This window comes from Zeus faber, assembly GCF_960531495.2.
Source record: "Zeus faber genome assembly, chromosome: 22".
NCBI lineage: Eukaryota > Metazoa > Chordata > Actinopteri > Zeiformes > Zeidae > Zeus > Zeus faber.
Window position 1 is genome coordinate 20023884 of NC_137209.1, and position 14342 is coordinate 20038225.

At 46.9% G+C, this 14342-nt stretch overlaps 1 protein-coding gene across 1 annotated transcript in view; it reads right to left on the reverse strand.

Moving 5' to 3' along the window:
* The window catches only part of LOC307246827 (adhesion G protein-coupled receptor L3), a 183541-nt gene that overhangs the window by 23488 nt on the left and 145711 nt on the right, over positions 1-14342 (reverse strand). Inside the window, exons 13-15 of the mRNA XM_080022853.1 lie at positions 12745-12965; positions 3829-3895; positions 54-145 (exon numbers count right to left, since the gene is read on the reverse strand). Coding sequence (XP_079878979.1) covers positions 54-145; positions 3829-3895; positions 12745-12965 — 380 coding nt within the window. The remainder of the gene's footprint in view (positions 1-53; positions 146-3828; positions 3896-12744; positions 12966-14342) is intronic.

A 14342-nucleotide genomic window follows, 5' to 3' on the forward strand; every position in this document is an offset into this window, starting at 1 on the left:
GAGGAAGAGGAGGGAGAAGAAGAAGAAGTGAGTGAGTGAGGGAGTGTGCTCACTTGATGTTGTCAAGGCAACCAGAGTCTGGCTTCAAGATGGCCGTGTGGTGGAACATCTTGTAGAGAGCGATGCCCAGGAAGATGACGTTGAGCTGGAGGGAGAGAGACAGAGAGTTCAGTTGGAATGAGGACGCTCCGCGGGAGGTCGCCTTTCCACGTGCTGGGCGTGAAACGTGAAATCAAGCGGAGTGTCTCCCGACCGGCGTCGTCCTTCTGCTACGGCTCATCTTACGGTGGAACAACCCGCGCGGCGCCAGCCACCGCCCGAAGCACGGCGCCAGCCACCGCCCGAAGCACGGCGCCAGCCACCGCCCGAAGCACGGCGCCAGCCACCGCCCGAAGCACGGCGCCAGCCACCGCCCGAAGCACGGCGCCAGCCACCGCCCGAAGCACGGCGCCAGCCACCGCCCGAAGCACGGCGCCAGCCACCGCCCGAAGCACGGCGCCAGCCACCGCCCGAAGCACGGCGCCAGCCACCGCCCGAAGCACGGCGCCAGCCACCGCCCGAAGCACGGCGCCAGCCACCGCCCGAAGCACGGCGCCAGCCACCGCCCGAAGCACGGCGCCAGCCACCGCCCGAAGCACGGCGCCAGCCACCGCCCGAAGCACGGCGCCAGCCACCGCCCGAAGCACGGCGCCAGCCACCGCCCGAAGCACGGCGCCAGCCACCGCCCGAAGCACGGCGCCAGCCACCGCCCGAAGCACGGCGCCAGCCACCGCCCGAAGCACGGCGCCAGCCACCGCCCGAAGCACGGCGCCAGCCACCGCCCGAAGCACGGCCGTCAACCTCCCTGTCCTGCTCCGCCTGCAGTCAGCCGTGCAGGGTTCGCAAACGAGTCGGTCGTAGCGAGACGGCTCCGTGAAATGTCAGGAGGCACTACCGGGGGGGGGGGGGGTGTAAAATAAAATAAATAACCTATAAATGATTTTAAAACTAAATGATTCCTGTGAGGATTCCAACGATGGAAAGTTGAAAGAAAATGCTCGTTAATAATAATAATAACAACCAAAATATTCATGAAAATCAATCATGTTATGATTACATTCTGTGCAGCAGAGATGCTCTGGTGTTATAATATTATATTATACATAATATTTCCTCATGCTGTATATATATATACACATGCATACATATATACATACACATACACATATATATATACATATATACAAGCATACATATATACATATATACATATATATATACATATATATTTGCAATCTTTTTACTGTTATATATATACATATACAGTATACATACATATATACATATATACATATATATATATATACATACACATATATACATATATATACATACACACATATACATATATACATACACACACACATATACATACACACACACATATATATATATATATATATATATATATATATATATATATATATATATATATATATATATATATATATATATATATATATACGTATATATATATATATACATACATATAAACACACACACACATATATATATTTATATACACACACATGTATATATATATACACGTATACTGTATATGTATAAATATAACAGTAAAAACAAAATCACTTTATTATCAAGTCGCTCAGCTCAAGCTACTCCCACTCGGATGTCCTTGAATCTCATCTCACGTCACCGCTTATTATGGGCTGCGGAGAGAAAAGGAGCGATGACGAGATGAGCGGGGGATTCTTTACCCCAAAGTGGAGCGTGAAAGAGCATTAGCCGTGTTCGCATCCAGCGGCGGCGGTTAATCCGGGTTTTACCACGTTGCTGATCATCAGTCCATTGTTGGAATTATATATATTTTTTCTTTCCTTTTTTTGTGCATTTCTTTGTATTATACGGTTGTTTCATTGAATAAAGCCCTGCCCCCCCCCTTGTCTGAAATGAGTTGATTAATCTGATTTTAGCAGACTATACTCATTTGGGCGGCGTAGGGTCTGATGTTCAGCGATTCGTGGATTTGAAAGGTTTCTAATGACGCACGGCCTCGCTTGACTCATCTCCTTCAAACACGAGAAATTAAAATGTATCTTTAAACCGTTTGGATAAGGAGAAAGTAAGCTCCTCTCTGGCATCGAAACAAAACGGTTGTCACGGTAACACTTCAGCCTACGGGGATGAAGCCGGATGGTGTCGGTGTTCGTACCCTGATGACGAGGAGTCGTCCTCATTGGGTTCATTCAAAGTTCAAACTCAACTCAGTATCAGACGATTATCAGTTGTCAAATGAGTGATGCATATGATTACTTTGTTTGTTTTGCTGGCACTTAGGCGATAGGAAACAGCCATGCCAACTAAATGGACATGCTGTTTCCATTAGCGGCGGCGGGGTCCGCCATCTCCGCCACGGACGCAGACATCGGGCATGTGCAAGAAGTGAATTAGTGAACTTGACTAACCAGCGTTGACGGGTGAAAAGTAAAAAACAATGAAGAAGCCCGTCTCAAAATGGAAATTGTGGAATTCTTGGACTTAGATCCACCCGACACTACTCTACCTTGAATCAACTTGTCGGCATATTTGGGACTTCCTAAATCCTGGGGTTGACCCGAAACCATACCCTAAACTTAACCACGTCCAGCCCAATTCATAAACTTAACCATTTCCACCCAAATACCTAAAGGCAACCATTTCTAACCCAATACATCATGCGCCGGGTGTTGTGGTGCAAAATTTGGTTGGAGCACCAGGGGCACGGAGCTCAGTGGCGGCCGGGGATGCTCCAAAGTGTGGTGGCCGGGGGAGGGTGCTTAAGTGTGGGTACACAGGTTCGGCTGGTGCGCCGGGCGTGGTGGAGCACCTAAACTTAACCATTTCCACTCTAATTCCTAAACATAATCATTTCTAATCCAATAACTAAACGTAACCATTTCTGACCTTGTACTTTGACCATTTCTACCCCATTGCCTCGCCAATACCATTTCTAATGTCAATTATGAAACTAATACCAGCTGTCAGTGGACACAGTTGAGTATAAAAATTGGACCAGTTGATACTGACTTAAGTATTAAAATTGAACTAAACATAAGTCGACTCATGTGTAGTTCAAACAGAGTGGAGTTATTAACATTGGAGTGTACAAGGCCCGGCCCAGAATCCAAACAGCAGCTTGGTTTGGCCGACTGGAGTTGGAGCTAAATCGTCATGGATGTGCGCAGTGCGCGTGACGCCGCGAGTAGACGTCATCCCCTTCAGGTCGGAACTGGGATGGACTCGAGCTCCCCGCAAACCCCGCTGGGAAGGAGACGCGGGATGAGAGGGAAAACGGACGGAGGAGAGACTCGCTCTCTCTCTCTCTCTCTCTCCATGGAAGGGCGAGGGAACGGCGGCGGAGCAGGCGGCGGAGTAGCCGCGGCGGCGGTGAGGGGGGAAAGAAAATCTATCACAATCGCCGAGCGGATTACGTCCGACAGTGAATACTAACCAGAGTCCACCCCCCCCCCCCTCCCGGTCTCCTTGACCCTTGAATTTCCCCGCCAAAGCCGTCTCAGGCGGTGGTCGCGGCAGGGTGACTTTACCGCGGTGTGTTGCCGCGTGGCACCCTCATTCATTTTTACCCGCGACGGCTCCGCGCCCCGCGGAGATGAGAAGGGGGCGGGGTCGGGGATGGATGGATGGATAGCGGGAATAAAAAGAAAAAAAAAAGAAAAAATTGGAAAGGGATCTCCGCCGCCCATTTAAGCGACGACCCGCAGGCTAAGTAGGGTTAATGAGCGGAGATGGTATGTATGCGGGTGGGTGATTCGGGGGGCACGCGCTTACCATAATTATCAAGGTTGCCGGTCCTATGAAACTCCAAATGAAGTAGGTGTCCAGGCGCAGCCAGCAACTGCATTGGGAAAGAGAGAGAGAGAGAGAGAGAGAGAGAGAGAGAGAGAGAGAGAGAGAGAGAGGGGAAAGACGGATAAAGATTTTGAGGTTAGGGTTTTCATACTCCGGCTCAGAGGAGATACATCAAGTTATGGGGGAGGAGAGGAATGGCCACTCGAAAACACAAGATTCCCCCGCGAGGCTGAGAAGAGTTATGGCCGTCGCAGGGAATTTTGAGGGGTTTAGATTCCAAAGGGGGGAGAGGGGGCACACTGACAGCGGCGATGATGGCCTTTTATAGCCGTAACAAATGCACTGGGCAAGATGGCGGAGCGGCAGGAAGGAAACGGGGGAATGAGTTCCTCGGGCTGAGGGAGTAGCTGAGGCGTTGGACGATTTCCGTTGCCACCCCATACAGGATATGTTACATTTCACTGGATATTCAGCGAGTTCCCGACGAACTAAACCGGCTGACCTTGGCGCGGCGGCGGAAAAATCAAACTCGACAAAGTGTCTTGAGTGTCTTTGGAGTTCAAGAAGGTCCCCCCGGACTTTTTCCATAATTGCGCCACTAAAAAAGAAAGACTTCCCCCTCTTCTGTAAACCTCGACCTCCGACTCCGTGGTCGAGTCAAGTGAAGGGGACAATGGGGGAGGGCGCTGCTGAAGCGGAGAGGGGGCTTGAGAGAACGAAGAGAAAAACCTTGATTCATGACCGGCGGCTGAATTATTAATCTTTTAATCTCCGCTGCCGCGCCACATCGTCGCCCCCTTTTTTGGCCACCCGAAAAACGACCCGTTACACACCGCCACGCTGGCTTCCATTCAGGCTGACGGAGAGGCAGAATGGAAGCGCCGACGAATGAGCTGTAATTCAATAGCGATTTAGGGCAGAATTGAGGCGTCGGGAAGGGGATGGGGGTGGGTGGAGAGGGGGGCACTCAGGAATAACCACGTCAATGTCCAAGGTCGTGCTCTGTCCTTTGGCCATTGCTGTAATGTTCAGGTCGGTTGGCCGGCACTTGTGCTTCTGTGTCGTTATGGATCTTGAGTGCTGCCATTGTCAACACCCTCGTCGTTCGGAGGCGTCGCACTGTTGACCTGGGGTGGACGACAGTTTTCCAGCAGTGCCCCGACCTCGGGGCCACAGAGCCCTTTGGCCGCGAGAGGACTATTATCCTCTCGCGGCCAGCGTCCGCACAACTACCTCTGCCGTTGCTGTCCTCTGCTCTTTGTCCAGTGCCATAATGTTTGGTTGGTTGGACAGCTGTTTATTGCTTATCAGCCATTTCAGTCTGGTATAAATATACAGTATATTCTCTTGGTGGCGGATCTCAGGTCGGGTTCTCTCCACATCAACACCGTACTGCATCCTTTTGTGGCAAGCTGATGACTTGTAAACGCGTATGTGTCGTGACCTGTCTTACTCTATGGGAAATACATAGATGGATGCGACACGACTCAGCAAAGGTCTATTTGTTCACTTCACTCCGAATGATCCTCATTTAATCCTAGTGTCGATCATTCATCTCATCTCATTCTTGTCGTGCAGTTTGACCTAAGCCCTGATATTGAACTGCGCATCACCTCTGGACATACTGCACTTAATGATCACTCGTGTGGCCCCCTTTTCAGTCTTTGACCTCTCGAGTCTTCTAGGCAGCTTCTAGCACCGTCCTCCACAAACCCATTGAGATCTTGATGAAAGCTGTTAGCACCGAGCTGACCTCGCATCGTTCCAGGCACTCAAGGATAACAGCATCATCATCGCATTGTGTGCTAAGCATTCTTGTAGTGAATCCCGTTGAGTGGTTGGGAGTTGTATGATGCAATTCTCCTGTGGGGGATCTTTAATGATTAGCATTGCCCAGGTCTTTATACTTGTGACCGATCCGATCGACATTCTGTGGGATGTGCTCGGACAACAAACCCATTCCTTGGGGAACCCCACTTCGCAACTTCCAGGACTTAAAGGATCTGCTGCTAACGTCTTGGTGCCAGATACCACAGGACACCTTCAGAGGTCTTGTGGAGTCCACGCCTCCACGGGCCACAGCTGTTTTGGAGGCAAGAGGGGGGGAGGGGCTACACAATATTAAGCAGGTGGTTTTAAGTCCTGTGAGTTGTAAGGTGGGGCCCCCATGGATCTGGTTGTTCCAGCACATCCCACAGATGCTTCATCATATTGAGATCTGGGGAACTTGGAGGCCGAGTCAGCAGCTTCAACACTTTGTCATGTTCCTCAAACCCTTCCTGAACAGTTTTTGCAGTGTGGCAGAACGCATTATCCTGCTGAAAGAGGCCACTGCCATCAAGCTCAAGTTCAAGTTCAAGAGATTATTTGTCACATACATATACATACGGTCACACATATATGCAGTGAAATGTCATCAGGGAATAACGTTGCCATGAAGAAGCAAATGCTACTTATTCTACGTATAGATCAAAGCTCTGGCATTCGGGCACAAAGCTTGAAATTAATTGGCAAGATCCATGTTGCGGTTTTAAATTTTTACGCCTCTCTTTACGGAACTGTGCAAAATAGTCGACGGGAATCAGCAACAAGAGGGAGAGAAAGAATATATGAGAAAAGTCAAAAAAAATATATGTATAAATACTGGTGCCAAGGGAGGAGGAGGAGGTGAAAACAATGAACGACGCTGCGGCGGCTCATCAAAGGCACCGTGAGGGATAAATTATGCCGAGAGCTCCATTATTCCTTTTACCTTCTTTTATCAGATCACAGGAAGCACTCAAGACACGAGGGGTCGGGAGACGTCGTCTTACTCACGCCTGTTCTCCCACATACAGCGGCTTCTCAGCCATATCCTTGTTCTTAAATGTAAACCATCCAAGGAGGCCACCGGTGGGCACTGTATCCAACGGGGAGGCTCGCTTTGCAGGGCTGATAATTACAGAAGTCTGAGCGTCGAAAAAATAGCTGGGAATTTAACTGCGTCGAAAAGGACTACCGTGTTGTTTCTATGTTCGCAGTTTCAATGGTTATCAAGACCCAGGATTTATCACTTGAACACCTCTGTGTTTCTGGGATGCCTGGGGTTGGATTTCCCTCGTGGACCCGGAAGCTGGGCTGGTCGACCCCATCCGCAGCCTCGCATCGGCGCCGGCGCCGCGCAGCACGTCGCCGGCGCCGCGCAGCACGTCGCCTCCCTTCCGGAATTTGAAGAAGGTCCGCGCGGTGCCGCGCGACGCGTCTTTTCCACCCGCACCCGTCACGGCCGGCGGCGGAGTAAAAAAGCGATAAAAGGATGGAGCGAGGGACACTTAGGATGAGGAGGACGAGGAGGAGGAGGTCAAAGAGGAGAAAGAAGGAAAGGTCCCCCCCTGGAGGCGCGGCGCCGAGCGGCTGGGGGCCCGCGCAGAGCGGCGGCGGGAGCGACGAGGAGGACTTGTGCTGCTTGGCGTGGAGCGCCGTCGCCCTCCCGACGCACGGGCATCGTCCGGTCAGGGCTTCGTTGGTAACCACGGCAACAGGTTTTCAGTTCCTGGCCGCCCTGTGTGACGGTGTTAACGTATGAGGTTCCAACCTTCCTTCCTCCTATCTTTCCTTCCTTCCTTCCTTCATCCTACTGTATCTTTCTTAACTTCCTTCCTTCCTTTATTCTTTCCTTCCCTCTTTCCTTTGTTCCTTCTATCTTTCCTTCCTCCTATCTTTCTTTCCCCCCTTCCTTCATCTTATCTTTCCTTCCTTCCTTCCTTCATCGTACCGTATCTTTCTTAACTTCCTTCATTCCTTCTTTCCTACCTTTATTCTTTTCTTCCCTCCTTCCTTCTATCTTTCCTTCCTTCATCCTATCTTTCTTTCCCCCCTTCCTTCATCCTAACTTTCCTTCCTTCCTTCCTTCATCCTACTGTATCTTTCTTAACTTCCTTCCTTCCTTTATTCTTTCCTTCCCTCTTTCCTTTGTTCCTTCTATCTTTCCTTCCTCCTATCTTTCTTTCCCCCCTTCCTTCATCTTATCTTTCCTTCCTTCCTTCCTTCATCGTACCGTATCTTTCTTAACTTCATCATTCCTTCTTTCCTACCTTTATTCTTTCCTTCCCTCCTTCCTTCTATCTTTCCTTCCTTCATCCTATCTTTCTTTCCCCCCTTCCTTCATCCTAACTTTCCTTCCTTCCTTCCTTCCTTTCTTCATCCTACCGTATCTTTAACTTCCTTCCTTTATTCTTTCCTTCCCTCCTTCCTTTCTTCCTTCTATCTTTCCTTCCTCCTATCTTTGTTTCCCCCCTCCTTCATCCTATCTTTCCTTCCTTCCTTCCTTCATCCTACTGTATCTTTCTTAACTTCATTCATTCCTTTATTCTTTCCTTCCCTCCTTCCTTCCTTCTATCTTTCCTTCCTTCATCCTATCTTTATTTCCCTTCTTTCATCCAATCTTAATTCCTTCCTTCCTTCCTTCCATCTTCCTTCAATTATTCCCGCATCCTATCTTTCCTTCATCCCATCTTTCTTTCCTTCCTTCCTTCCTTCATCCTATCTTTCTTTCCTTCCTTCCTTCCTTCATCCTATCCTGCCTTCCTGCCTTCCTTCCTTCCCTCCTGTCTTCCCTCTTCACTTTACACTCTCATACCACCCCGTCTTGAAACCCTTCCCAGCAGGGAGGGGCTTCCATCTCCGTTTCACCTCCTTTCTAAATGCCGCTGTTGCCTGTGTGCACGCGTCCGAGGTCCGCGCCTCCTCGCAGACCGGCAGAAAGGGAGGATCGGGGAGGTGAAGGTAGAATGCATGAAGTGTGCGGAGTGCGTAAACAAGCCTCATAAATCCCCCACCGCCCCGCCCACAAGGTGCTTTCAGACTCTGGACGTGAAAAGCGTTTCACTTGGTTTGAACCCTGCACTGGAAAAAACAACTAACATGCTTTGGTCCCTGGTCAATGTCACCAAGATGGATGGATGGAGGGTTGGTTGGACGGACGGACGGATGGATGGAGCCGCTTGCTCCAGGTTTAGCAACAAGCAATACAAATAAAGCAAAAAGCAAAAAATAAAACCAAAATGTCCCCGTGGCGCTGGCCGTAAAAAAATAACCACGAAAAGCAAATTAAACTAAAATTGACAATATGCAATAACTGAAAAATGTACCAAGTTATAGGAAACATTGGCGATATGAAAAAATAGAATCAAACATTTTTATTTTAAATAAATCTAAAAATAAACAGAACACGAAAACGTTTGGCCCCATATCACAAGCCTCACCACAAAGAAGTTACAATAAAATTGAACCTGTGGAAGAAAATCAGCAATAAAAAAAAAAAGAAGTCACTATACACTGACCCTAAAAACGTAACAATAAACAACGAGCCTGTGTGAGGACGAGTCGACTCCCGCGCCCCACAGGCGGCGCGCCGCACCCCGTCCCCCATCCTTCAAAACGCCACGATTTGGGCTTTAATTATTCACATGACGTCGCGGCGGCCATCGCCTCATCCATCACCAGGAACTACACCTCGGTCCATCTGCAAGCGCTCCGCTCTAATCGCTCTACGCCTCTTTTGTGTGTGTGTGTGTGTCTGTGTGCGTCCATCCCTCCATTCGTTTTTTTACGTGCACCTGTGTGTGTGTGTGTGTGTTTGTGTGTGTTTGTGTGTTTGTGTGCGACCATCCCTCCATTCGTTTTTTTACGTGAACCTGTGTGTGTGTGTGTGTGTGTGTGTGTGTGTGTTTGTGTGTGTGTGTCTGTGTGCTTCCATCCCTGCATTTGTTTTTTACGTGCACCTGTATGTGTGTGTGTTTGTGTGTTTGTGTGCATCCATTCCTCCATTTGTTTTTTTACGTGCACCTTTGTGTGTGTGTGTGTGTGTGTGTGTGTGTGTGTGTGTGTGCACAAATACGAATAAGCATCTTGGAAGCAAAGTGCTGATGGGGATTCAAGGGATTAACAGGGAACAAGAAGACTGAACAGGTTTGCATTTCTAAAAGGGAAGAGCTTTGGCTGGAACTGTTTTATTGAAAATGGAAAATACTTCTATAAAGATGTACAATATTAAAAATGAAGCCTGGGATGTAGACAATGAACTTACCGCCTGAGCTTCATCAGAATTACGTCTCCACAGAACAGGAGAAGAATTACACGGTTCTCTTTGTGCCGTGTACTTAGGGACCGTCCATAAGTGACGTGGTTCTCTATGTACCGTGTACTTAGGGACCGTCCATAAGTGACGTGGTTCTCTATGTACCGTGTACTTAGGGACCGTCCATAAGTGACGTGGGTCTCAATGTACCGTCTACTTAGGGACCGTCCATAAGGGACGTGGCAATCTTTAGGTGTTTCTGGACCAAACAGTTGTGGGGACTCCCTGAGGGGAACCAGGAACTGGGTTGGTCCCCCGAGAACTACAAGGAATACTGATGCGACGTCAGCCAGTGGGGTGTCAGCGTGGGCTCTGTGTTGCGTAACTTACACTGGTTTTAACGTCGTCAGTCCACCAAAATCTGTTTCCAAACAAATTTGAGGCGAGGAACAAGCAATCCGGTCGTCGAATCTTCACTCATATATGATCTAACAGACGTCATTTTAAAGTTCCTTCCGACTTTCGTAAGGCATGGGAAATCGCACGGGAATATTTTGATTCATTCAATTAACATTGGAAAATAAAATTCGATAAATGAAATAAATGCATCTCCAATAAAAATACTAGCTTTCCTTGGTTTTTACTTTTGTTGGTAATATTTTTATTGGTGTGTTCCTGCAGAGCAATGCGTCTCGGTTAGGGCGCACTGAGGGCGGTCTGCCCCGGTCTAGGGTGAGTCCGAGTCTGCGGCGATGCTGAGGCGGAGGCGCCGTCTTTAATGGAAGCGTCTTAATTTTGGGCTGAGGTTGTTGGTTGTTGTTTACGCTTTACATTGGCCGCCGGTGCTGCATTGGCTCTTGGCACCTAGGTCACTGAAGGTTCCTCTTGTGCCGGTTAGTCCCTCCCCTAAGTAGGAGCTAAAAAAAGTTCCTCAAAACGGGAGTCCTAAGAACTAAGATCGCTCCTAGTTCCTGCAGTGTGCACACAAATAAAAAAAGACGGTTCCTCCAAAAGTTCTGGGAACTATGAAGAAGTTCCTGGTGCAAAAAAAACACACACGCGTGTGCTTAGGGACCATCAATAAGTAACATGGCCCTCTATGTTTCGTGTGCTTACGGGCCGTCATAAAATATATACATTTTTTTTTTCTCCCTCTGCCACTCTCTCTGTCTCTTGCACTCTCCTTTCTTCAAAACAAGGGGAATTACATGGCTCTCTATGGACGACCGTCTATGCAATGTGTTTAGGAGCCATCATAAAGTACATTGCTGATTATATTTGTTTGAAAAAAGATATCGAATTTCAACATACAGTATATATTACACATTTCGGTGCTATATTTTTCTTCCTCTGCCAGTGCCTCTTTCTCTTTCCTTTGTTCAAAACAAGAGGATTACATGGCTCTCTATGGACATCCCTCTATGCAACATGTGCTTAGGGACCGTGACAAAGTACACTGCTGATTTTTTTTTTTATTCATAAAAATATGTGTATTAAATTGACTTCAAACACATGTATTACAAATTTCAATAGTTGTTTTCTTTCAACCTCTGCCACTCTCTCTCTTTCATCTTTAGTCAGAGGCCTGTCCATGCAACATGTGCTTAGGGACCGTCATAAAATACAGTGCTCATTATTTTTATGAAAAAAACAAAATACAAAAAACCTTCAACTAAAACACATAAAATACATTTTACTGCTTTCCTTCCTCTGCCACTCACTCCCTCGCTCTCGCGCTCTCCAGAACAAGAGGAATCACATGGCTCTCTATGCAACTCTATGTGCTTAGGGACCGTCATAAAATAAATTCCTATTTCTCTGAAAACAAAATCTAATTCCAACATACATATCACACATTTCATCACTTTCATTGTCCCTCTGCCACTCTCTCTCATTTCTTTCTCTCCGCTCGCTGCTTGTATTAACCACTCACTCCTTTTATTCGGTTATCGGCAGTCACCGCCAATAGCCTCGCATTCATGTCACTATGTGTGGGATTTTTCACTGTAAAACCATAAAAACAAAGCAGATTCAGCAGAAACACGCCGCTGGAGTGAACCGCTCGGCTTCATTGAAAGCCGAAGAAAAGCACTGGTTATTGGAGCAACGCCTGCAAAAATAATCTCAGCCCAAAATAATCCGAGCCGCTCGAAACAACCAACGCAATCTGTAGTCTGTAGATACAAAGAAAAAGGGGAAGAGGGAAAAAAAACCAAGAAATAATACACGTACGTACATCCCGAATTTCTAACTGTTCATGCAAACAACACACATTAACAATTTTCTGCATTTTAATGGTTATTATGGCTCTTAAAGTGAAATACTAAATAAATATGTAAAAAATATATATATATATGAATACATAAATAAATATTGTTGTATATAAAATGTATAATATATAATAATAATAATTATAATTGTATAATAATTCTATGGGATTTAATGTTATTATTATAAAATTCTTTCATTTGGTGAATTTTTGGGAACTCTGAATGTATAATGTAAAACTTGAAAAACAAAACATACATCCAAATTCTGGATTCTTTCAAGACCTAAACTGGGGACCTTGAAAAGCAAAGCAGGAATTCATTATTTTCTGAATGGAATCAGATTTTTGCTTGTTTCGTTAGGGAATTTTTCGTGAACTCCGAATATGAAATGTAAAATATAAACAATACATAAGATAAGATTTTCTGGTTGATTCCAGCCCTATTGGGAACCTTTTGCGACCAGACACCTGACAAATCATTTAGGGGTAAACTGGTGACATTGGGACCAAACAGAGGGTATTTTGGGAATGGCTGTTCATGGGCGCTTATGAAATGAGTTCTACTCACACTCGGTCGGTGCCGTAGCTGCGGTAGTCCACGGCGGCCGAAACGGCCACGATGAGCGCCGGGACGCCGTAGCCCGCCAGGTAGAAGTAGCGGCGGCGCGAGTGCTCGCTCTCAAACACCTCCACCAGCATGATGTAGAGCTGCACGCCCTCCAGGAGCATCCAGGTGAACGCCGCCAGGAAGAAGAAGTGCAGCAGGGCGGCAAAGACGGCGCACGCAATCTGGAGAGGAGTTTGGATCGAAGAGAAGTGGGGAGTGAGGCAACTGGGCAACCAGGTAATCAGTCTGAAAAGGTGTACTTTGTACTACATACAGATGCAGCCGCCTAGAACTGCCGGCTGGTCCTTTACAGGCTAGTGACAGGTCCTTGCTTATCTGATTGGAATGAATGGATATATCTGGCTGCCAAGCGGGGGCAGCAATTCTGAGTGGCTGGTACTGTACAGTACTAGATATACGTATGTCCAGTGTACTTTAGTACTCAATAAGAACAATGTCTTCTCCACAGTGTCATAAAAATAGAGGGGTAAGGCAACCCGGCAATCAGTCGGAAAAGGCGCACTACACTACGTGCTACATACTACATGTGAGGACTATTGTCCATTGTACTTTATGCGAGTAAAAAGAACAATGTGTTCTCAGACATACTATGTCGTCATAAAGACATCTGTAAAATGAGAGGGATGAGGCAACCAGGCAATCAATCTGAAATGGCCAACCATGTGCTCCTACATATTCGTACAACATTGATACGCCCGTCTAGCATACTTTATTTTGAGTGAAAAGAACATGTGTCAAATAGATGAAGACGTAAAAAGAAAAGGGATGAGGCAACCGGGCAATCTCAATACTACATATCCGCAGAGCATTTGTTCATCATCTCTCCCCTTCCCCTCTCCCTCCCTCACTCCGTCTAACGCTCTTCTACCACTCTCTCCCCTCCTCCCCTCCACCCCTCTGTCCCTCCGTCTGTCTTCCTCCCTCCCCATATACAGAATCTATTTCCTTTATCTCTCTCCCCGCCCCCTTCCTCTCTCCATCTCTTACCCGCCTTTCTATCTCTCTGCACATATAAATATATAGTTCTCTCTCTCTCTCTTTGACACACAGACACACACACACAAACACACACACACACACACACGGTACTTTATACATCTGTGGATTCATCTAATTATCGGCAAAATTTGTGTTTTTCAGAAAATCAATCCCAATTTAACAGCATTATTTTATTATAATTATCATTATTATTTTTATTAGTAGTAGTAGTAGTAGTAGCAGAAGTAGTAGTATTAATACTAGGGGTAGTAAGAGAACAGTAAGCTTACTAAGAATGGAAGTTTATCATTGCATGACAAAAACATTCATTAAATCAATAAGATCAAAATAAGGATAAAACAATACAATGGAGCAATACATTGATAAGTTCAGGAAAGACAAGGGCCCAACATGGCAGACGACGGCCCCAATCTGGTTGCCCCGGCGTCGTCCCGCATAGCCACACCTCGGTGGCAAACCGATGGAGGTGTGGAGAAATCAAACCTGAATAGTTGGTTAGAAAAGCATCTATATTTCCGTCTTACCTGTAATCGTAAACA